At 37.7% G+C, this 26,583-nt stretch overlaps 2 protein-coding genes and 1 long non-coding RNA gene across 3 annotated transcripts; all 3 read left to right on the top strand.

The window, feature by feature from the left end:
• Positions 1–763: 763 nt before the first annotated feature.
• LOC127153846 (receptor-transporting protein 4-like) lies at positions 764–1,609 on the top strand. Its single transcript, XM_051095116.1, has 2 exons — positions 764–917; positions 1,214–1,609. The coding sequence occupies exons 1-2, from the start codon at positions 775–777 to the stop codon at positions 1,554–1,556; spliced, it is 486 nt and encodes a 161-aa protein (XP_050951073.1). The 5' UTR covers positions 764–774; the 3' UTR covers positions 1,557–1,609.
• Positions 1,610–7,611: 6,002 nt separating this feature from the next.
• LOC127153932 (receptor-transporting protein 3-like) lies at positions 7,612–8,984 on the top strand. The gene is made up of 2 exons (XM_051095249.1): positions 7,612–7,765; positions 8,632–8,984. Exons 1-2 carry the CDS (start codon positions 7,620–7,622, stop codon positions 8,972–8,974), a joined length of 489 nt encoding a protein of 162 aa, XP_050951206.1. The 5' UTR covers positions 7,612–7,619; the 3' UTR covers positions 8,975–8,984.
• A 10,980-nt stretch (positions 8,985–19,964) lies between these two features.
• Positions 19,965–20,701, top strand: LOC127154197 (uncharacterized). Its single transcript, XR_007825455.1, has 3 exons — positions 19,965–20,056; positions 20,160–20,223; positions 20,591–20,701. It is a non-coding gene; the product is annotated as an uncharacterized LOC127154197 (long non-coding RNA).
• The last annotated feature ends 5,882 nt before the right edge of the window (positions 20,702–26,583 follow it).

The following is a 26,583-nucleotide window of genomic DNA, read 5'->3' on the forward strand; positions in this document are numbered from 1 at the left end:
AAGTGTTTTGCAATTCAACATAGGTACATTGTACCTACATTTTTTCACATAAGTCGTTATAGACACCTAATGAAATGGGACGGACTGTTGTCTACACATCTGATTTCATTCATAGCTGTACTAGTTTAATGTGTCACTTGTATCATTTCTTACTCTGTCTTCTCAGATGTTGGAAACTCATTACTGTGGTTTATTTAGCAATCATGCCCAGCTGACTGTACATTATCACTTAGTCATTGAGATCTGCAACTTGAGATAAAATACTTGACATTAGATTACACCCCATTTGCCCTTTGCATATACCATGTTGTCCAGCAGGTGGAGGTAAACTATAACAGTTGTTTCTTTGTGTAACTTTCATAACGGTTTCCTTACTGATTAGTGCACAGTTGTTATTGATTATTAATCCACTTATTCATTTCAGTAAAACAAACAAAAAATGTTGGAGCCAGCGTTGCGTGTCAATGAAATACAACTTAGAAAGGTTTGGTTGTTGGGTTAGACATCAAGAAGTCCTGGAGGTTCTCATGCACAGTAAAATAATTAATATACAGTAAAATAATAAATACCATTCAAACATTATTACTGGTCATAGTCCTTATTCACTCTCTCTGTTACTTTGACTTGTAAAGCAGTGTTCACTCTTTTGTTGTAGAAAACAGATACTTACTACTTTCAGTTTCATTTACAGTGAATCGAGAGCTTAGCTGTATATATAGCGGGTGGTAACAAGGAAGAGCATCATTCCTATGAGATCTCTTTGAGGAAACAGATATGATATCTCTGTGGGACAGTTCTTTACAGGAGAAAGCAAGTGAGCTTCATGACGACACTTGGAGCATTGAAATGGATGGGACTATTGAGGAAAACAGACCAGCTCGTGATTGGCAGCAGTACATTTCTGGCTCCTTTGCACAGTAAGTGCACGACTTTATCGCACTAAAACATACCCGACATTTTCTTTCCACGATGTGTGTTTAGACATAGATTTATGTATCTATGTTCGTTTTTAGTTCACGTAAGCTCATATGCATTAAATAATATTAACAAATACAACTTTTGGTTTTATGTATTAGTAGCTAATATTAATAAATGCTTTGGATGCATTTTTCATTTTTGAAACGGGCAATTCAGCTGAGCCATTAGCTAAAATATGACACTTTTAAAAGTATCAGAGTGCACTAAACTGATCTATTCTCCATTTCATTCGTAGGTTCAGGTGTTCCCTTTGTACAAAAGGCTGGGGGTCTAAAAGAGTGCAAGTGCTGTTCCATTTCCACCTGAACACAACAAGAAATCAAGGAACCATTAAAGTGCGACGCTTCAAACAGAAGTGCAGGAGATGCACCGAAGCTCAGTGGGAGGATCCAAACTTCTCAGTGGAAAACATTGATGTGCTGGTTGAGAGACTTGTTAAAAATATCCGCAAGAAATGCTACAGAGAGAACCTGGGTGAAGCAAACAGATCGTCAGTGTTCAGTGGCAGAGTTAATGGGCCCCATGAAACTGCTCACTGTGAAGCCTGTCATAAGGGCGTCTGTAGTCAGGTCAACTGAGACTGATTTAATTTATTGCTCAAAAATGTTGAATCCAATATAAATAAATCTATTTTGAAAAAATAAAGAATGTGAGATTTATTTTATACAATTCTATATTCTTGAAAATATTCATAATATTTTACAAAATAAATAAATAATGTAATAAACATATATTAAATGGTGCATTGGGCAACCAAAGGCTTTACTGTAACACAATGTCATGTATGACACATGCCGTTTATATTACAATGAGTTAATTATATAACACTATTTGTGATAAAGGCACAGACTAAATGTAGGCCTATGTGTAATGAAGCGACAGCAAAATTACCTTAATTCCTCGCTGGAACCATTCTATAGTAATCCGTTAACGATCCACTCTGCAAGTCTGCGCTGCAGACTTTTTTACATTGTATCGCAGCCACCCAAACGTTTGTCTCTAGACAGAACGAAAGTAGATCCTTTTACTAATGTTTACTGATCCTTGAAATGCATACTGCACTGACATACGGACAGCCAAAAAGAAAAAGTGAGGGAAAGATTTACCTGAGTTTGATGCCACTCAGTTTTTCATTTATTTTAGGCAATGAAAATGTATAGAAACTAGATTTTGTTAAAATAATTGTGGATATGAAAAGGCAATACATATTTTAAAACAAAAATTAGCTTATAAAATATCGGATGGCTGATATCACATTGTTTTTTTATAAATATAGCATAACACTTGAAACAATTTATCACGCTTAGTGTTGAAAATGAAAAGACACAAAATAAAATGATTAGTACCAAAGTACAAATATATATATATATATATATATATACATTCATTCCACACAGACTGATATATTTCAAGTGTTTATTTCTTTTAATTTTGATGATTATAACTGACAAGTAATGAAAACCCCAAATTCAGTGTCTCAGAAAATTAGAATATTGTAAAAAAGGTTCAGTATTGAAGACACCTGGTGCCACACTCTAATCAGCTAATTAACTCAAAACACCTGTAAAAGCCTTTAAATGGTCTCTCAGTCTAGTTCTGTAGGCTACACAATCATGGGGAAGACTGCTGATTTGACAGTTGTCCAAAAGACGACCATTGACACCTTGCACAAGGAGGGAAAGACACAAAAGGTCATTGCAAAAGAGGCTGGCTGTTCACAGAGCTCTGTGTCCAAGCACATTAATAGAGAGGCGAAGGGAAGAAAAGATGTGGTAGAAAAAAGTGTACAAGCAATAGGGATAACCGCACCCCGGAGAGAATTGTGAAACAAAACCCATTCAAAAATGTGGGGGAGATTCACAAAGAGTGGACTGCAGCTGGAGTCAGTGCTTCAAGAACCACTACGCACAGACGTATGCAAGACATGGGTTTCCGCTGTCGCATTCCTTGCGTCAAGCCACTCTTGAATAACAGACGGCGTCAGAAGCGTCTCGCCTGGGCTAAAGACAAAAAGGACTGGACTGCTGCTGAGTGGTCCCAAGTTATGTTCTCTGATCAAAGTAAATTTTGCATTTCCTTTGGAAATCAGGGTCCCAGAGTCTGGAGGAAGAGAGGAGAGGCACAGAATCCACGTTGCTTGAGGTGCAGTGTAAAGTTTCCACAGTCAGTGATGGTTTGGGGTGCCATGTCATCTGCTGGTGTTATGTTTTCTGAGGTCCAAGGTCAACGCAGCTGTATACCAGGACGTTTTAGAGCACTTCATGCTTCCTGCTGCTGACCAACTTTATGGAGATGCAGATTTCATTTTCCAGCAGGACTTGGCACCTGCACACAGTGCCAAAGCTACCAGTACCTGGTTTAAGGACCATGGTATCCCTGTTCTTAATTGGCCAGCAAACTCACCTGACCTTAACCCCATAGAAAATCTATGGGGTATTGTGAAGAGGAAGATGTGATATGCCAGACCCAACAATGCAGAAGAGCTGAAGGCCACTATCAGAGCAACCTGGGCTCTCATAACACCTGAAGCCCCGTTCACACTAGCAGCGACTTCTGTCACTGCATGTCGCCAGAGGCTGGCGACGAGGTTGCTAGTGGGCGTTGCCTCTACTGGTTGCCTTGACAGCGAATCAGGTTTCTTGCTGCTAAATTCACATTTTGGAGGCAAAAGACTAAATATAGTATAAATATAAATTAAATCTGTACATACAAACAAAAACAAATGAGAAGCATAGCATATATTTTTCCATTGCGTATGTTTATCTACGGCTGAGAGGAGAACGATCACATGAGCTCTACCGCCTTCTTTCCTATTGGCTCTTCATTTGCATAAAGTTGAGGGATTCTGAACTTTGTCACGTCACTGGACACGCCCCATCCGGTTGCTAATGGTCGCTGTAGCTCGCTGTCGCTCTTGTCGCCGGAAATCGCCAGCTCTCCTTTGAAATGAATGGGATCGTGTCGCTTTGTCGCTGCCTGTTGCTTGTAGTGTGAACGGGGCTTGAGCAGTGCCACAGACTGATCGACTCCATGCCACGCCACATTGCTGCAGTAATTCAGGCAAAAGGAGCCCCAACTAAGTATTGAGTGCTGTACATGCTCATACTTTTCATGTTCATACTTTTCAGTTGGCCAAGATTTCTAAAAATCCTTTCTTTGTGTTGGTCTTAAGTAATATTCTAATTTTCTGAGATACTGAATTTGGGATTTTCATTAGTTGTCAGTTATAATCATCAAAATTAAAAGAAATAAACACTTGAAATATATCAGTCTGTGTGGAATGAATGTATACATTATACAAGTTTCACTTCTTGAATGGAATTAGTGAAATAAATCAATTTTTTGAAGATATTCTAATTAAATGACCAGCACCTGTATGTATGTATGTATGTGTATATATATATATATATATATATATATATATATGTATATAGTGGTTGCAGAAAAACACTGGTAGCAAGTGGAAGTAAACGGGTAAAATCCATGGAAAAAGAGAAAAAAAAATTGTTGTGCTTTTTGATGTCAAAATCTGAATGCAAATAATTTTTACACAATACTGTAATCAAAGACGGATGAATGAGATGGATGAAAAATAATATGATTACTCTACTTTTAAAGCATATTGATTTAAACAATAGGTCTACATAATATTCACATATGCTGTTCATAGGGGACATATTGTATTAGCCCTACAGTTAGCCCACAGCATGAAATATTATTTAAACCTATTACTATTAACATTTTTACATAACATTTTTTTTTTTTATTTTATCTCACAATTCTAACTTTATTTTTTCTCACAAATGCAAGTTTATATCTCCTAATTCGGACTTTATAACTCGATTTAACAAAACTAGTGAGTTTATTAATTCTGAGGGGGGAAAAAAGCCAGAAGTGTGGGATATAAACTGAGCCGAGGGGAAAAGAGAAAATGACCAGTTGTTTTTCCTCTAGAGTTGTGGGATATATCTGTGAATTGCGAAAATAAAGTCAGAATTTTGAAATATAAAATCAAACTTACCTTTTTTTATTCTTTTATCACATGGCTCCATAGACTGCCACTTGAACCGCCCATAAAAAAGTCATCCCTGTTTCAGATCTGTAAGACTATCCCACTATCTAACTTCAATTTTGTTGAATAACAGTGCTTATCGCTGGGTGACAAGCTCTTGTAAGTATCTAAGCAATATAATATATACTCTTTTTAAATCTAAGTATTTTGTACCGTATCCTTGTAATTCTCTAGCCGTAAATGCTATCTCTCCAGGGTTTTGCTGCGCGCCCATCCCGAATGTTTACAAACAGATAACTGGTCTATATATATATATATATATATATATAGACCATGTATTTTACGTAAAATGTGGTTCCACAAAACGTACATTTACTTACGTTTTTACAGGCGGTAAAACGTACAATACTGAAGTGTTTTCAACATCTAAACGTACAAATTCGTACGTATTTTTAGCATTTAAACGTACAAAACTGACGTATTGAGGACGCCTAAAAACGAATCCATATGAATATTGAAATCGCTGCATTAATTTCATTATTATTTTTGTTTTAGTTGTCATACCAATGGCCTTATGTTTTCAGTTGCACTTTTAAACAGTTTAATAGTTTATTTAATATGACATTATAACATTTCGTTCTGTTCTGTGTGATTTCTGCTGGCAGTACGTTTCCAAGGATAGGTACACATAATGTTAAACAAGACTACACTTTAAACCCTTAAAATAAATAACATTTCTGCAATCGTTTAACCATCCATGTAATATTTAATTAGTTTGCTGTGGTGGGACACAAAAGACGTTTTACTGCAGGAAAATCGAACGCTCATTGGCTCTCGCCTGCGTTCGTCACAGATTACAACATGCTGTGTTTCTGGTGGGAAGTGTTTGAAAAATGCGCGGGTGCCTTCTTCACGGAGTGGATCAGGATAATAATTTGGATGATATTTTCACTGATTAACTATTTAAATTTTGCTCTGCACCTCTATTTTTTTAACTAAAATTATGTAGCGATTTATACGTTTTAAACGTTGAAATACATCTAAATTGTACGTTTTAGCATCAATAAAAACGTACAAAAATGTATAATGACCAGGCTATATATATATATATATATATATATATATACACACTACCATTCAAATATTTATATTTTAAAATAAACACTGTACTTTTTAAACTTCTTTTTATACTTTTTAAGAATCCTGAAAAAAAAAAAAAAACACAGGTTCCAAAAAATATTTGGCAGCACAAATATTTTCTATTTTAAATTATGTTAAAATAAAAAACATTATTTTATATTGTAAAAACATTTTGCAATATTACTGTTTTTTTTTTCTATATGTTCCTGATTACATACATTTAAATTACAAAATGCAAAGATTAACAGAGAAGTACAAATATAAAACACTTAAAATGATCAATATTTGTTCCCTTTGCATATACCATATTGTCCAATAGGTGGAGGTAAAACAATAACAGCTGTTTATTTCTGTAACATTTTTAAAATTATTATTCTCTTATTCACAGAGAATAATATACTGGCATCTATACTACAGTTGTACAGTTTTTTTTGAGTTTTTTTTTTTTTTTCCTTGAGCGCAAAATAAAACACTTAATTCAAAAGTTTACAATAAGTAACAAAACCCCATTTTGACACCATATTGCACACACATTTTATACAATCTGATGCTGTTTGAACCACACTTACTGCAGTGCTCAATCTTAAACACTTGTTCTACTTTTCTAATGATACAGTTTGGGTCTGCACACCCTGGCGAAATTATAAAAAAAAAAAAAAAAAAAAGGGTGTTACTATTTCCAAGAACCAATTCAAACCTCCTTCAGTAACCATAAAGTTAAGGGAATTTAAAAAATATCTTTTCAAGACAGTTTTCATAGCCCACTGTTTTTGACAAAGTTAATGTGACTATAATATATGAATATCATTATTATTAAGTAAAATTTTAAACAATAAGAAACTTATTGCACTAATACTGTGGTCCTTTAATGAGTATTGAATAAAAATAATTTTTAACATTGAAAGAAAATAAGCCAGATAAAAATGCTTACTTTAAAGAAAAACGTGACGTGGACTTAGAGGCTTTTGCATCATATGTCTTAATTTCTTAATTTTATGAGGCTGTTTCATTAAAATGTGTCTATTTTAATAACGACGGATGACTTTTTTTTAATATATATAATTATTTTTCTAAGCAATAGACAAAAAAGATTGGAAATCTGTAGCCATTAGAGGCTAAACTGCCTAAACGCTACTTGAATATGCATTTTACATTGCGATATCACTGTCGCATTAAACCATAACACAATAAAGATTTTATTTTTATATATCGTGCAGCCCTAATTAAAACAGAATTCATTAAAATAAAAATAAAAAACTTAAATAATTTGGGTACCCCTATGGATGGACGCTGCCCGTAGCATATGTCTATTTTGCCTATGCCAGCAATCATAAAAAAAAAAAAAAAACTGTACTTCTGACCTCTAAAGCAATGTTCACTTTTCGGTTTCGTTTCTTGTGAGTTGAGAGATAAGCTGTACATTACAGTATATATTCAGAGGGAAATAACAAAGGCATCATTCCTGCAAGATCTCTGTAAGGACAAAGACATGGCATCAGTGCCGTGGGAAAGTTCTTTACAGACGAAGGCAAGTGAGCTTCATGGGGACACATGGCAGATTATAATTAATGGCTCTATTAAGCCACACAGTCAAGCTCCTGGTTGGCATCAATACATTTTTGGCTCCTTTGCACGGTAAGAGCACAACCAATACCAGAATGAAACAGACCAAACATACTTCCATATTGTGTTTTATGATGTTGGGATATATTTTGATGATTGCTTTTTTTTACAACTTTTTTCAATACTAAAAACAATCAAATGCAATAAACATAGATAAAAACACATATTAAAATGTTAAAAATCAGTTTACAATTGCATATAAACGCATTAGTGTTTTTCCATTCAGTGTTGATGGCTTCAAACATTTGAGCAGTTAAACAGTGTGTTTTGAGTTCAATGAGACAAATATTCTTTGTAGGGGTCATGTCTGGACTTTGACCAGGCCAAATCTTAATGATGGACCACTTCTTGGCTTTCTTTGTAATTTCGAGATGCATTTATATTTATATTTCTCACCAGATCTTCAAGCATACTGCTCTGGCACATCACCATGCATGCAACTCGTGTTTAATCATGATTTATCACTCCACACAATGCTGCTGAACTACTTTGAATCAAACTTTCTATATTCTGCCAAAATCTTCATTCTGTCTTTGAGGATTTTTGAGATAGTAATAGTTTTTTTTAGGAGTGCATCTAGTTAAATTTGCCTTTTCTGACCAATCATTTGTGGTTAAGTCAATTAAAAGCACAAACATACTAATAGGTTTACACAGAAGGGTAGCTATGAGTTGAATGGGTTTTAATAAAGCCAACTGATGTTATTATCATGCTAATATTATATCTTTTAACACATTTTTGTAATGCAGTACTATTTGCTAGCATGCACTGACACATGCAATAGGCCATTTTGCATGTTGTTGAACTAATCATTAAGAAATTTTACTAATGAATGTAGAAAATCCCAAACTGATTCTTTTCTCCATTTCAATTTATAGGTTCAAGTGTTCTATTTGTAAAAGAACATGGCCGTCTAAAAGAGTGCTTGTGGTGTTCCATTTCCATCTGAACACCGCAACGAAACAGGGAACCATTAAAGTGCGACGCTATAAACAGGAGTGCAGAAAGTGCAATGAACCTCGGATGGAGGATCCAAACTTCTCAGAGGACAACATTAATGTGCTGACTGAGAGACTAGTTGACAGGATCCGCATGAGATGCTATGGAGAAAACCTGGGTGAAACAAATAGACCTTCAGTGTTCAGAGACAGAGTTAATGGGCCACATGAAAGTGCTCACTGTGAAGCTTGTAAGGATGGCATCTGTAATAAAGCAAACTGAGATTGATTTTTCAGTTATTGTTCAAAATTAATAAAGGCTTTGCTACAATAGAATGACAGCTTTTGTTTGTTTGACAACTGAGTTACTAATAAAATAATGTATGAAATAAAGTCACAGGAAAGTCCTTCCTTTTTGCTTTGCATTTACCCATCCAAGTTCACACACACAGCATTTTTTGCTTCAACACCCAAGGAGCACCAGGAAGCAAGGGTCTCCCCCCAGTTGTCCTATTGAGGGGGGAAGAAAGACCTGGTCATTTACTCCACCCACCTACAATATTTGCCAATATCTAGACTCAAACGTGCAACCTATGTCTAGTCCGACTCTCTATCCATTAGGCCATGACTGCCCCCTGTGTATGAGATGGAGCAACAGGAAATTTCCCTTTGTTGCTGGAACTGTTCTATAACCTCTCCACTCACAATCCACTCTGGGTTCCCTTGTCTGTACAGTTCATCCGCATTGCATCAGAAGCTGATGCTTTGGAGAAACTCCATTTCTCCAAAATGTGGTAGCCTCATTGAATCCTGTTCGTGGAGCTGCACAAACAAATGGCATTTCATCCCACCAAAACGGGATTTGCCTGAATGCGGGATTGAATGCCAATTCATCTGAATCTTTCTCTTTCAGCATGAAGATCATCTCCTTGCTGACTCCAGAGAGGACAAAGAAGGAGCCTTCCTGCTCGCTGTAGAAGAGTCCCAGCAGCAGATTATGGTGCTGAAAGCTCTTGCAGCTGAGAATTTCACTTCTCTGTGCCCCTCATAAAGCGCAAGTGATTCGGTTTCTTCTGGGGGTTCTCAGGAGGATTTTATCAATGTTATTTATCAACTCCCGATGTGGAGGATTGGCTGAACTCCACTGAGGCCTCTGCCCCTCTCGACACCTCACCTGGAAATGCCTGCCCACAGCTACCTCGATGAATGGTTTTTACATCCAGGGCACCACCAGCAAGCACCCCTGTCAGAGACCTGCCACATTCTTCCTTGAAATTCACAACATACTGGTTTGAAGTAGAGAGTCTACTGGCAAAGGGTACTGTGAAAATGGTTCTGGCAGCTCACAGCAAGTCAGGGTTTTGCGTTTGCTACTTCCTCAATACAAAGGAGGATGGGGGCCTCAGGCCTATCCTCCGTTACCACTTTTCTAATGGGGCTAGAGCCCACATCCTGGTTCCAAACTGGCCCCGAATCCTTGCTGGTTTTGAACAAGGAAATTTACGACATCAGTAGGCAGAGCATTCGCTATGGACCACAGCTTGAAGGGAGGCATTAGGCTTTTTTAAGATGCATCGGCAATGCGCAGACTGATCAACATATGAAATCAAAGTACCACAAGAGCAGTTGGAGAGCAGACGACTCTTTATACTTTCGAATTGGTCTAGCGGTAATTTGATGTAATACACCAATCGGTTTGCACAGCACTGATGCATCTCGAACAAGCCTATTCTTAAAACCCCTCAGTGTTCAGGTAAATTAACCACATTCACAAAACAATTAAATAGGTCAGTTCAGAAATGGTCGGCAGAAGAGATCTCTCCATCCGCAAGAGATAACATGTTGGTGATGTGGGAGCCAGTTCTGAACAAGTGACAGTCTTGGCCAAGCACCAGTTCCAGCTCCAGCACCAGCCCCAGTGGAAAAAGAAGTAACAGTGATACTAGACCTGGTCTAGACACCGAACTCATACCTGCCTACATACAGGCCTTTGAAGAGGTCAGCTTGGAGTGCTCAGCCCTGGAACAGCCTGCCCAAAGTTACCTAAATAATTGTTTTTTTACAACCAAGACACTGCCAGTGAGCCCCCTGTCAGATAGATTTAGGAAACAAGGTTACTCACTTCAGTTTACTCACAGACATCCTCCACTTCAGGGGTGTGGTTCGAACTTCGGCCTGGAGAAGCAAAGCTTGCATTCTCCGATCTGAAGTAGAGAGTTTGCTGGCAAAGAATGTCATTAAAAATGGTTCTGGCAGCTCACAGCAAGTCAGGGTTTTACAGTCACTCCAAAGGATGGGGGCAGCGGAACTATTATCTAACTGATAAAGTGCCCATTAAGGATGTTGACCTTGAAATAAATCCATCCTCAAAGGATTTTTTTTTATGAAGGTTAGAAAAAGACCTATAGTCGAGTATGGTGTCCCATACTTGGAATTTGTGCTCTGCATTTTCCTATCCAAGTGCACACACACAGTAGTGAGTAGTAAACAAACGCAAACACACAAACAGTGCCATAATGCAGTTATCAACTCCTGATGCGACAGATTGGCTAAACTCCATGGAGGCTTCTTTTCCTCTGTCGCATCGAGAGCCAGGTGATGCCAGACTCGGTCTGGACACCAAACTCATACCCGCCCTTAGCAAGGCTGTTGAAGAGCTCGGCTTAGCATGGTCAGCCCTGGAAGAGCCTGCCCACAGTCACCTCGATGAATTGTTTTTGCACCGCTACTGAGCCCCCTCTCAAAAACCTGACACTTTCTTATTTGAAGTTCACATCTTACTGGGTCTAAGAAACAAAGTTACTCACTTCAGTTCACTCACAGACACCCTCCACTTCAGGGTGTGGTTCAAACTTCAGTCTGGGGCAGCAAAGATTGCATTCTCCAATCTGAAGTTGTGAATCTGTTGGCAAAGGAGTCTGCTGTGTCATGAAAATGGTTCTGGCAGCTTACAGCAAGTCAGGGTATTACAATTGCTACTTCCACATTCCAAACAAGGAAGGGGGGGCCTCAGGCCCATCCTCTAAGACAGCTGAACCATGCTCTGATGAAGCACCTATCTGGGATGTTAACCTTGAAACAAATCCTTTCTCAAATTTGAATTTAAATTTGAACTTTTCCTGAATTGTCTTGACAACTGGCTGGTCTCAGCCCAGACCAAGCTCAAGTTGCATACACACAGATCCCTGATCCTCATCCATTTGGAAAGCCTGGGGCTCAGAATCAACTCAGTTGCGACAGGAGTGGCTGGATAAAGAGTGCACCCCTTCCACGCTCATGGTATACATGGCGTCCATCACAGTGAACAACAGTCAATTGGAAGAAATGACTTAGTCATGGGGTTCAAGAGAATAAATCCGCCTCGCCCTTTATACTTTTCTAACCTAGGACTTGTCCATGGTCCTCAGGGCTCTTTGAGTCCATCCATTTGAGCTGCTACAGTGAGCTGAGCTGTGGGTCCTTTCACTTAATACTGTCCTCCTGTTCTTATTTTTAAGCGTCAGCTTCTGACACAATGAGAGTGTACTGTATCAACAAGAGAATGTCTTAGTTACTAGCGTAATATCAGTTACCTGAGAAAATGAGAACGGGTGTTGTGTAGACCAAGCATGAGCAAACTCGGTCCTGGAAGGCCAGTGTCCCTGCAGAGTTTAGCTCCAACCATGATCAAACACACCTCAATTAGTGTCTTCAGGATTGCTAGAAGGCAGGTGAGTTTTATTAGGGTTGAAGCTATAGTCTGCAGGGACATCTGTCCTCCAAGACAGAGTTTGCTCTGGCATAGACCATGCAAGTACACTGCAGTTAATGCTTGCTGCTCCTAAGTCAAAATGTTCTGATGAAATAGCATTCAGCGATGACTTATATAGGCAGATGGCTTCGCCCATTTTTGTTGGCTGCAATGTCATTTGTTTGTGCAGCTCAGCAAACAGGTTTCAATCAGGCTTCAGCATATCAGAGTAAGAAAGTTTCTTCAAATGCTTGTTCCTGTTATTTCAGGGAGCCAAGGTTATATTAGTGACCAAGATATTTTTCAGTTTTCTCTTAGTTGGTGAAAGAAACAGCCAGTTTTGTCAATTGAGTGGTTTTTCCACTCAATTGTGCTATTTTGAAAATAGCCACCAAAACTTGTATCTGTAGACAAAGGCCATAGACACTGCAGGTAAATGTGGCTGTCAGTTCCTCTTTTAGTGCTTATTCCTGTTTATAACTGCAACATTTTATCCCACAATTCTGATTTTTTTGGCAATTGTGAGCTTATGTGTCACAATTCTGACTTCGTAACAATTGTGAGTTTATATCTCACAATTCTGAGAAAAGAAGTCCAGCTCTGAGGTGAAAAAAAGGCTGACTATTTTTTTTACAATTGCAAGTTTACATATCTACATATCAATTCTGACTTTCTCTGAATTGCATTTGTTTCTTGCAATTCTGACTTTGTAACATTCAATTGTGAGTTAATATCATGCAATTCTGAGAAAAAAAGTCAGAATTGTAAAATGTAAATTCAAAAAAAAAAAACAAAAAAACAAAAAGGTCAGAATTAAGTCTGTTTTATACCGGTTAAGAGCTAGTCGGACCTATTAGCAGTTAACCAAATCTTAATCAGTCTTACTTTTCCAATGAAAATTAGATTAATCTACCTTTTTTATGTAACTGTCTTATGACTAGTAATTAAAAAAAAAAAAAAATCTGACTAACTTGTAAGACTAGTTTAAGCAGTTTATGTAACCGGCCACGAGAAAACAAGGAAATTCTTTAATTAACTCTCCATACATATACAGTAAAACAATAAATACCATTCATGTATTAATGAATATAATGATTACTGAACATGAGTCCTTTTTCTGCCATGGTCCTTAATAACCATCTCTATTATGTTGAAATATTTATATTTGTAGTATTCATATTTGTATTGTAGAAAACAGATACATATTTGTAGTTTCAGTTTTGTTTCTGTGAGAGACAACTACAGTAAAAATATTCAGTGATTAAAAACAAGCCAGAGCATCATTCCTACAAGATCTCTGTGAGAAAACAGACATGGTGTCACTGTGGAACAGCTCTTTACAGAAGAAAGCAAGATATCTTCATGGCGACACCTGGAACATTGAAATTGATGAGACTATTGTTCAGAACAGACATGCTTCTGATTGGTACCAGTACATTTCTGGCTCCTTTGCAGAGTAAGAGCACAACTTTACCACAGTAAAATACATCAAACAGTGTTTTTACTGGATTGAGATTTATGATATATGGATTAATCATTCTTAATGTTAGTTAATAAAAATACAGTTCTTTATTAGTTCGTTATTAGTTTATGTTAGCTCAGGTTTTTTAAAATAATATTAACATAGACAGCTTTTTTTTTTTTTAAATGTTTATTAAATGTAGATATAGTATATAGATATGTAGTATATTTCATTGCTATTATTATTATTAATTATTATTATTATTATTATTAATTAAACCATAAGCTAAAATGGTCTGCTTATTGATTTTTTTTAACAAGATATTTTGATGGTTCCCTGCATTAAAACATTTTAAAAGAGATTTAAGGAAGTACAGTACTCATAAATCTACACATACACACATAAACCACACAACTATTGTATTATTGTTAAACTGCTACTATGGTGAATAAATGTTATCTGCTAAAAATTACAATTAAAAAAAAAAAAAATCCTGATAATTTATGTCATCCAAGACGTTCATGTCTTTCTGTCTTCAGTCACAAAGAAATTAAGGTTTTTGAGGTAACCATTCCAGGATTTTTCTCGATATAGTGGACTTCATTGGGGATAAATGGGTCCAAATTGCAGTTTTAAAGGGCTCTACCTGATCCTAGCTTAGAAATATGGGTCTTATCTTGCAAAATGATTTTTCATTTTCTTACAAAAATAATAATAATAATAATCATTTCTATACTTTTTAACCACACATGCTTGTCTTGCACTAGCTCAACCTTACGCATTATGTACAGCAGTCAAGAGAAAGATCCTACGTGACACAGGCGGAAGAACCGACTCAGTGTTTACAAAGCAAACATGCAAAGAATGTCAAACACCCTTTACAAACAACAACAACAACAAAAAAAAGGTACACTTAAGCATAATTTATTTGTATGTACTTTAGTATAACCAAATGTATTTATGGCACACTATAAATGGGTAGACTTAAAGTCTGGAACAACTCATTTTGTACTAAATGCATTTTAGTTGTGCAAAAGCAGTGCTGAAGTTCAACTAAAGGTTTAATAAATATACTTGTTTGTGCTAAAGTGGAACTATTTCAAGTACACTTAAGTACACTTTAAATGTCCACTCTTGTCTTTAAGTTTTGAAATGCAAAATTCACACAAATTTAAAATGTATTTGCTGACATTACAAATGAAGTTCAGTTACACTGTAAGAGATTGAACATACATTATACTAATAACAAACTTAAGTCATACTTTCCATTATTGTTTTAGTAACTTTGAAACACACTGCAATGGCATTCCAAGTAAAATTGAAGTATGCTAATGGCATCATTATTGTGTGCTTCTAACGCAATACATTAATCTTTGCAAATAATGGCAAGTTTTCCATTTACTAACACCACCCAACATACCAGCTAACTCACTTATCTAGAGAACATCAGAGACACATAGAAAACCAGACATATGTACATTGAATGTAGGAAATGCTACAGACTGGATTCGAACCCAGGTCACTGTGATACAAGTGCACTCCCTTAACAAGTTGTGCCATGAGAGAAGATATAAAATATGCAAAACTGCGGTTCCCCTTCAGTCATACTCTATGACATTACATCATGACTGACATCTATGCAGTCTTCCTTGGGAGCCCAATCACCTCCGATCTTAGAAGAAAAGGCCAATAAAATTTAGTGAGTGATATCTGCATGTCACGTGACATGCAACCACCCATTCAAATTTCTGCTTCGGAGCCGATCACTGATCACCCTAAGCACACAAAATAATTTGAATTTCCTCAGCTTACGCTGTTGTCGAGAGCTCCAACCGTATACTTCTGGATGCGGTAGTTTTCTGACTCCTAGTGAAGGCCACGATCACTGTATCACATGTCTGGGCTGTGGATGGTACATGCCCACACTGTGAGCGTATGTCCATGGCCACGCTTAGGTTACGCCTCTCATTCTCAAGAAGGCTCCCTTCTGTTCCTCACCAGTCTAGTTCGTTGGGCTCTAAGAGCTCTGCGGCTACACTGGTTAGGAAGAAGCACAACCCGAGGGTTACATTCCGGAATGTTCTGACGGGTCAGCCCCCTCGGAAGTCTAACTCCTCTCGATGGCACCGGTTCATCCCCAGAGCCCTCATTGCTTGATTATTGGTTTCTGGGGTCCCGACGCGACTCACAGACGCATCCGGCCCCAGTTCCTTTCTTCCTGGAGGCCCATGAAGAGTTCACCAAGACGTGGAAAGTCACTACCCTAGACGACAGGGCAGCCAGGGGGTACGTTGACGGGAGTTTTTCCATTGGTTCGTTGTAGTCTACATTGACGACATTCTCATCTACTACCGGAACATGGCAGACCATCGCCAGCATGTCCAGCAGGTCCTTCAAAAGCTCAGAGAACACAACCTCTACTTAAAGTTGGAGAAATGTGAGTTTCATCAATCCTCTGTCCTGTTCCTTGGCTAAGTGATCAGAGCGGAAGGTGTGCAAATGGACCAGGGGAAAATCCAAGCCATACAGGAATGGCCCACACCCACTACTGAGAAAGAGCTTCAAAGCTTTCTTGGATTCTCAAACTTCTATCGTCGATTCATCCAAAACTACAGTATGATCACTGCGCCTTCGACCTCCCTCCTGAGGGGTAAGCCCAAGCATCTGGCTTGAAACCCCACTGCCCACAAAGCGTTCCAACGGCTCAAGACCATCTTCTGCACCACTCCTCTACCATGTCACCCTGTTTCGGACCTCCCATTCACATTAGAGATTGGTGCGTCCACCACCAGAGTAGGAGCGGTGCTGTCACAAGCGGTCGGTGAGCCTCCTCTCCTCCATCCCAGTGCTTATTTCTCTCGTAAACTATCTCCGGCAGAGCAGAATTACGATGTGGGAAATCGTGAGCTGCTGGCCATCAAGTTAGCCCTGGAGGAGTGGCGTCATTGGCTGGAGGATGTGGCACATCATTTTATCATCATCACGGATCACAAGAACCTACAATATCTTCGTGAGGCAAGACACTTAAATCCAAGGCAAGCCCGATGGGCTCTCTTCCTAACCCGATTCAGTTTCAAGATCACTTACCGACCAGGCACAAAGAACATTCCAGCAGACGCACTCTCCAGACAGTTTTCTGCTGACTCTCCAGCCGAACCAGAGACCATTCTACCACCCGATGTGATCGTCAGTCCCATCGTATGGGATCTGAACCAGAACATCCGGAACGCCACTCTCCAGGGGCCTGCTCTGCCAGTGTGCCCAGAAGGTAAGATCTACGTACCTCACAACGTCTCAACCTTCTGGGCACCGCACATGAGTCTCTGAGCTCTGGACATCCAGGCAGCAGACGGACCCTCTCGCTCCTTCAGGCTTGGTACTGGTAGCCCAGTATGCACTGTGACACCTTTCCAGTGCGTACTCGGGTTTTCAGCCACCGCTGTTTCCTTGAACGTAGGAGCCCTCAAATGTTCCAGCTGTTGACCACTGGTTCCGAATGAGGGAGAGAGTGTGGGACTCAGCTCACCATCATCTCCAATGGGCCGTTCGTCGCCATAAGAGGTTTTTACTGACACCAGAAGGAGGAAGACCCCCCAATACCAATCTGGGGACCAAGTCTGGTTGTCCACCCGCGACCTGCTCCTTCAGCTACCCTGCCGCAAGCTGAGTCCCCGCTACATTGGTCTATTTAAGATCCTGAGACAAGATCCTGACAGATCAATGATGTGACATACCAGCTTCAGCTCCCACCAAGGTACCGCATTCACCCCACTTTCCATGTGTCACTCCTTAAACCATTCTCTCACTATGCTACAGACACCACCGGAGCTGAAGCTAAACCCCCTCATCCCGAAGTCCTGGACCAACCCTCCATCTACTCGGTCAATGAGATCCTGGATTCACGGCGTCGAGGAGGTTTTTTAAAAATATAATAATAATAATGATAATGAACTCTCAAGAAATTTTATGATAAAAGTCTATCAACTATCATGAATAAACCAAATATGTTTTGATAAATTATTATTTGAAATAAACAGGCAGAAAATATTTGTCTATTTGAAAAATGAAGAAGAACATTTAAAAGTTTTATTAATATTTTTAAGTTTACCAGCACTGCAGTCCTAGTGTAAATGATACACGTTTAAAAAAGAAAGAATAAACGCATTGCTACTTTTTGTTTACTCTTATTTTTCGATCTATATCCTTGCTTGCTGTGTATCACAATAATCTGCCTTGTCATTGCATTTATGATCAGACGTGCAACATCTTTCATTTTAATAAGACGTGATATGTGCATGCATACACAGTGCTGGTTCATGCTAGGAGTACGAGAGAATATGAAATTTGTTCACATAAACTTGAAATATACTTGCTCCGGTCTGAATATTCCACGCAGCGAGTGTTGTTAAACTCATTGCCGTGTTTTCTCAGAAACTGCTATCTCATGCGTGCTCCACGTATTGTCATATTAAATATTGTTTTTTTTTGCTCAGACATTACCATTATGAAAATAGCCTAACTTTTAACAAGTTTCAAACATGTTGTTGACAGAATTAGGAAATTAATATTCCCCAATTGCATTTGTAAAATGTATACTATTTTACAAATTAATTTGTAGTGCACTAAGTTTGTGCTTGATTAAAGCATGAAACATTTAGAATGTAGTTTCAGTTAGTATAGACATGTCAATCTATGTTTATTATACCTATCATGAAATAAATATATTTTAAATACAATTAAGTATATTTATTTTTCACTAGGGATACCTTTTGGAATAGTTGTACACAGATTATGAAACAGGCGTGACTTTTCCAGTGTGATTATATAATGTGTGAAGTCACGTATGCGCATTGCAGAGCTAGTGCAAGACAAGCATTTGTTGTTAAAAAGTATATAAATATGCATTTTTTTTTTTTTTTGTTGTTGTTGTTTTTTTTTTAAAAAAATGACAAGACCCTTATTCCTCGTCTGGGATCATGTAGAGCCCTTTGAAGCTGCGTTTAAACTACACTTTGGACCTTCAACTTGTTGGCTCCTATTGAAGTCCACTAAAATCTTGGTATGTAATGGTATGGTATGTAAAACATGTAATTGGTATGTAAAAGCATAATTTATTTTCGACTAAAGAAAGAAAGACATGAACATCTTGGATGACATGGTGGTGAGTAAATTATCAGGTCATTTCTCTTTGTAGAAGGACATGGTGGTCTAGTAGAGTGCAGGTGGTGTTTCATTTCCAACTGAACAGACCAAGGAGACATGGAACCATTAAACTACGAGGCTACAAACAGGAGTGTAAGACGTGCAGTGAAACCTCAGATGGAAGATCCAAAATTCCCAGAGGAAAACATTGATGTGCTGGTTGAGAGACTAGTTAAAAAGATCAGAATGAGATGCTATAGAGAAAAACTTGGTAAAGCAAACAGATCCTCAGTGTTCAATGGCAGAGATGATGGGCCGCATGAACGTAAACACTGTGAAGCCTGTGGCTTGGCATCTGCAGTCAGGCCAACTAAGATTGAGTTCATTGATCTACTCAAATCTTTTAAGTGCCTATATTAAATATGTATTGACTATATTTGTAATACTGTACAAAAAAGTAATAAATAAATACATTAAAAGATGTTTTGGGGATGTGTGTGGAATGGAGTCAGCAAATTCCTTTCTTTGCTTGAAGCATTCTATAATCGTTTCTGCCAAAATGAACACACAATTAATCTTATTTACTAACCACGGTTGCCTTTGACTCTTCATTGATGGACTATTGTTTTAATAATGTTTTAATCTTTAACTTTTACTTTTTAACTTGTACCAATGACTTATTTTTAACTTGTACAACTTCACAACCCTGCTGAATGTAAAACAGTGCGCTACTACAGAAACCACCATATTTTTACTGTGGGTTTTACATCACACATATTGTGCTTTGCATGTTGTTGCTTCTGTATTCTGGAATTATGAAATAAATGGAAATGGTGTGGTCAGAAGTCTTGGTGTTGTTTTTAGTTTGTCTAAGCAAATCAGTTTTTGTATATAGTTTGTCTGAGGGTCCATTTCTTACAGAGATTGTGAAACTGCGAGGTAAAAGCTTAAATATATTTTATAGTATTCTTACTGTAATCTGCCTTCTTGTTCTTCAGCTGATGGCTGCAATTTTGTTCCCAAGACCACAGGTAAGACATAGTCATGAAATAAACTTTATAGCATTGTTTAGTGTTTTACAGGTTTATTGAAATTGCTATTATCACCATCTTGCTGTTATCACCATCATAACAGGCTGCTGGATTCACAGCTATTCTTCCAAATTTCCAGCTCATTATCTGTTGTCTCATCATGCAGTGTAAGAATTATATTTTCAATGCAGTTTTCAAGTTCATAGAACCAACATTAGTTTGTGTGTATATTCAATATTACAGTAGTATGTTGCAATTTGATTTATGACTTAATGTTTTTATTTGTATGTAGTTAACATGTTTACATTATTAATGTTTACAACTATTATGATGTAAATTGCATTTAATGTACATATTTGTATGAATAATGCTGTAAATATGCATCATTTACATTATTAATAATGTTTACTAAATTAATAATTTAAGCATTAAATAATGAAAACATTTAAACATTTTTTAAGGTTTACTTTAACCCAGAATCTGACAATAAAACAGACAAGCCTTTTCATATTTAATGCTATTTTATTATTCCAGCTCTGCTGATGAAATCCACAGAGACTATCAACTGCTCTGAACCCACTACAGACAGTCTCATAACAGCCCTGAAGGAAAACATCTTTGGCAAAACTGAAATAAGGCCAGTGATTGACCTGAAAACTCCCACCAACATCAATGTGACCTTCACTCTGTATGGGATTTTAGATGTGGTAAGTTCTAATCAATCTAACCATACTCAATTATGGCCACACAAAATCAGTATTCATTACATTAGAAACTTCTCAACCATTTGCATTCCAGACACATCTATACAGGGTCTTTAAATAATTCAAGCAATAGATTAAAACATTTATTTCAAAACTACTATATCTACTATAATACTTCAGTTTGCATTATTTAAAGATGCAACTTCATATCTTCAAGTAAAGGTGCAAACCCACCATACTGCTAAGTGGTTTATGAATAGCAATTGCTTATTGGTAATTATGTCAAAATGAATCAGTTTTTCTTTTTCAGGATGAAAAAGCACAGAAACTTAACACATTCCTTTGGGTGAGTTTGGTAAGTCTTATTGCAACTGCAGCAATGTCTCTTATTTACTTTATTAACTTTTTAAAGAAATAAAACCAATTAATTTAGCAGGCTTTTTTAACCTAAAAATGACAACAATACAAACAAAAAAAAAAGAGTGATAAAAGTGCAATGTGCTGGACATGATGGAAAAGCAACTGCAGATAGACTACAGATTCTACCTGTAGAAACAAATTTAATAAAGAAAGAACAAAAGTACATACATCCAAAAACACCAAGAACACAAAGAACTGAGTCATCCAACACATAATGTCCATAGAAAGGACAAGACCTGACAAGAGAACACCATTTGAGAACCACCACAGTGTAACAGACAACCACTGGGAAGCCAGCAGAGCAAGAGACCACAGCGGAGCCGGTGGAACTGAGGAACACCACAGAAGAGATGAAAACTATGATGGCAGGGACCACAAAGACCATGAGATATGGGACCACTTGGTTATGGAACCCAGAGACCAACCCAATGTATGTTGTATTTTTGCTTTTCTGTAAAACACTTTGGTCACCCTGATGGCTGTTGTAAATGTGCTATACAAATAAAATTAACCTGAACAATGGACTTGGGAGCACAGAAACCAATGGACTTGGGACCACCAGGCCAAGGAGCACAGAGACCATCAGACTTGGGACCACCAAAGTAGTGAGCACAGAAGATGAATGGACTTGGGATCATCAGGCCAAGGAGCACAGAGACCAATGGAGTTGGGACCACCGGGCCAAGGAACATAGAGACCAATGGACTTGGAACCACAAGGCTAGGGATCACAGAGACCAATTGACTTGGGATCACTGGGCTAGGGAACACAGGGACCAATGGACTTAAAACAACTGGGCCAGGGAGTACAGAGACCAGTGGACTTGGGACCACCAGGCTAGGGAATACAAAGACCAACAGACTTGAGACCAATGGGCCAGGGAGCACAGAGACCAATGGACTTAGGACCACTGGGCTAGGGAGCACAGAGACCAATGGACTTGAGACCACCGAGCTAGGGAGCACAGAGACCAATGGACTTGGGACCACTGGGTTAGGGAGCACAGAGACCAATGAACTTGGGACCAACAGGCCAGGGAGCACAGAGACCAATAGATTTGGGATCACCAGGCTAGGAAGCACAGAGACCAATGGACATGGGATCACCAACCCAAGGAGTACAGAGACCAATAGACTTGGGACCACCAGGTTAGGGAGCACAGAGACCAATGGACTTGGGACCAATGGGCCAGGAATCACAGAGACCAATGGACTTGGGACCATGGGGATAGGGAGCACAGAGACCAAAATATTTGAGACCACCGGGCCAGGGAGCACAGAGACCAATGGACTTGAGATTATGATGTCAAGGAGCACAGAGACCAGTAAACTTGGGGCCACCGGCCCAAGGAGCACAGGGACCATCAGACTTGGGACCACCAGACTAGGGATTACAGACACCAAAAGATTTCAGACCACCAGGCCAGGGAACACAGAGACCAATGGACTTGAGATGACCGTGTTAATAAGTCACATATGTTTCTTGGCAGACATGACTGACTGACATGGCAGATGAGCTGAGACAGTCAGCACTCAGAACAAATCTGTGTAAGGCCTCAATGATGTAGTGACCTTGCCAGACACCCACTAATAGGTCTGCTTGATCCATGTTTGGTCAGGTCTTCTGTAATGTGCTGATTAAGTAATTGTAAATCAACAAAAAAATGTACTAATAATGACATTTTGTGTTTGTAGTTTTGGAAAATTGAAGGCTTGAGCTGGGATCCTGATGAATGTGGAACTGACAAAATTTCAATACCACGAAAACAACTGTGGAGGCCTGATATTATCATCAATGAATTGTGAGTTTAAAAGTATCAATATTTCCAAATTCTGTGATCAACTGACTATAATCATCCATTTTATTAATGTATATATTGGTGCAATCCGTATCACACATTTTATTAAAATATGACTGGCCTTTCAGTTGCTAGGTTTTTGGAGATTTTATTTATTATTTATTTATTTCAATTTAATAAACATTAAAGCTTTGCATTGATACTACAAAGAACATAACTCCCATACCTTCTTCTTCTTTTTTTTTTTTTTTTTATTTTAAAGCATTGATGAAAATAAAGTCCCAGACACATATTACCTCTACATCACAAATACTGGTGGGGCAGAGGATGATTTTCCATTTCATGTCATCAGTTCTTGTAACATGGACATCTACACCTTTCCATTCGATATTCAGAACTGCACCTTCACCTTTAATTCATACCAGCACACTGGTAAGTTATCTTGACTGAAGAGTAAATTTTAACTTATAACTACTACCAAGTTTAATGACCCCAATTATTCTCATTTATTTGGTCTTCTCTGTAGTGTTGGATGTTCAGTTGTCCTTCGCTGAACCGGTGGAAGAAACTTTAATAAAAACTCTCAAAGTGATGACAACTAAAGGAGAGTGGGAGCTAGTCGACATGCTGGCTCAAAAACCTACAATACCTCCTCAGGAAATGAATAACTCACGAGACACGCTTACTTACTATGTATTACCATTTTAATACAACTAAATGTTAAAATAATTTTTTATAAAAGCAATGTTATACAATCATATTGTTGAAAATAATGATAGTCAAGACCAACATTCTCTCATAGCAATTCATAACTATTTAACCCTTTGAGCGGTACGGTCCCACATATGGGATTCTATTTTCTGTGCCCCTGAAAACAACGGTCCCACATATGCTATTTCATGCTACCAACGAATTGTGACGTCAGAAACGCAACTGCCAAATTCAAACTGTGTTTAGAAACATGCTGGCGCTTCAGTTAATGAGATGCCGCATGCTATGTCATATAATCACAATTGAGCAGTGTTTACAACGACTTAACGTTTATTTTAGGTTTCAGGAATTTAAATACACATAATTACTAGTAAAACAATACATTTAGAGTTTGTAAAATGCACACGGATGTCTATGGAAGCAGCAATAACAATCCATTCAAGTATAATTTGCCGACGTGTTTGATTTATATAAGATACACATAATGTAAGTAATGATATAATTCACTCCATTCCTTTCCCACTTCACCAGCTACTTACTTGCATGTATTTCGGGAGAAACTGGTGAATTTACGTTCAAATATTAAATCCGAGCTGACAGGACTCTCTGCATGGCAGCAACCTATGATAAACATGGCAAATGCCCATCACACGTCATAGATCGCGATCCAGATTTTTTATAAAGGTTTTAAAAAAATGTTATAAAAATACACTCACTTACACGTGAAAATTCGTGAATCGGAATATCAGATAGTTGAAAACATGGTAAGCAAGTGTGTGAATATTTTGAATAAAAAAGGAAAAACTAAATAAAAGATTAGGTCTGTCATACATTGCGCTCAATGAACTGTGTAATTGCGGTGTCAATCATATTTCCTCATGGCAGCCATGGAAACAATTAAAGTGAACGTTCTAAAATAAATACTATCTTGTTAGTTTAGGTTTAAAACACATCACTCTGAAAATCCTTTTGTCCTTAGAATATTTTAAACTCACCAGTGAAAGGGTTAAAGTTTTGGCTAATTTGCCAGCAAATTTGTAAGAATCTCATTTGCACATTTTCGTCCAATCTCCACTGAGTTTGAGTTTAGGGATGCTTTGTATTCTAATTGAAATTGTGTATTTACTTTTGTCCTTCATTAGATTGTCCTCAGGCGTCGGGCGACTTTGTATGTGGTGAACCTCCTGATTCCCAGCTGCTTCCTCATTACCGTAGATCTGTTCAGCTTTCTTCTGCCACCCCAAAATGTGGATCGTTCTGCCTTCAAAATGACCCTCATTTTGGGTTACACTGTATTCCTGCTGCTAATGAACGACCTGCTGCCCATCACAGGAAACAACTTACCACTCATAAGTTTGTATAGAAGCATAATTATAACTTTAAAAATGTTATATATTAAGGGGGAAAAATTATATATTACAACATACAAAAGCATCACAATGAATTAATGAAGCAATATCCATGTTTTTCCAGATGCATTTTTCTCTCTCTGTTTGGCACTGATGGTGGCCAGTCTTCTGGAGACAATTCTTATTATAAATATTCAATGTGGCTCCACTCACTATGGACCCTTACCTCAATGGGCCAAGGTGCTTTTCCTCAACTATGTCGCCAAACTTGTTCGTTTAAGCAAAAAACCCAGTGACCAAAACTGTGATCTTGAAGGTGAGTCTTGCCATGCAAAACCATACAATATTTATTTCCATGAATAACTGAATGCTGCAACTGGGCAATCAGAATGAAGTATTCAGAGAGCTATGTAATACAGAATACATTTATTTCAAAAACTTTTCTTGTACCTGTAGAGCACAGAACTGAGATGCTCAAACGCTGTAATCCTGCAGTTGAAACCCCTCAGAGCGAAGCAGTCCATAAAACACCTGCTCTTCTGGAACTGAAGAAGATAAGCCACGAGTTACTATCCATCCATCAGCAACTCGACAAACATTTGAAAACTGATGAGAGTACAGATGAGTGGTTGCATTTGGGTCAAGTGATTGACCGTTTGCTTTTTTGCCTGTATATTGTGTTTCTCTCAGTCAGTTTTATCACTATTGTAGTCTTCTGGTTGTACTGGTACAGGAAAAATGCATCTTTAATATAAATAAACCAAATACAACTAGGAATGAGTGCTGTAGAGTAATAAACATGTAACATATTGCTATTTATTAATGGAAGATAAAACTGCTGTATAGCTAATAGAGAATATTATCTGCTAAATTTCTTTACTTTTTGTGTTTGTTTTTGTCTCTGCTTTTTTGTTGTTGTTGTTGTTGTTGTTGTTGTATTTTTTACACTAATTATCATAAATTTGTAGTCTTGTCAGAGCTGTGGCCAAACAATTTTGAGCTGTTGGAAATAAAAATGTTAAAATTTGTTTGTCTGTAATGTTTAAATACATTTTAAATTAATGAAATGATATATGGGATAAATAGAATAAAAATGTTTTTGAAAAAAAAAAAAATGCTGTCACTGTCTACCTGTCACCCCAACCCCCAATAATTATACTATTTTTAAAAAAAAAAAAAAAAAAAAAAAAAAAAAAAAATAAAATGGAAATTATCTTTATTTCAGTCAGAAAGAACTAAATGTAGGGCAGGATTTGATGTTATATATTATCTATTACATACCTGAACAGAGAGGGTTTTCTGACATCAGGAAAGGGAAAAGGAAAGTAGTTTCAGAGGTGGAGCAATATAGGCTAAATGCAATAAATATTGATGTAAATAGGATCAGTTTTTAACTTCATGTTGACATTGTCTGTACTTGTTGTCCATTAGGTGGGGGTTAAAATGAACTCTCAGTTTCATTTCTGTGATTCATGCTATCATAAACTTGTTCATTTATGACAGCTGCAGTGATATGATAATGTCTTGTGACAGTTTTCATGTAGT

This window comes from Labeo rohita, chromosome 22 (genome assembly GCF_022985175.1).
Source record: "Labeo rohita strain BAU-BD-2019 chromosome 22, IGBB_LRoh.1.0, whole genome shotgun sequence".
NCBI classification, from domain to species: domain Eukaryota; kingdom Metazoa; phylum Chordata; class Actinopteri; order Cypriniformes; family Cyprinidae; genus Labeo; species Labeo rohita.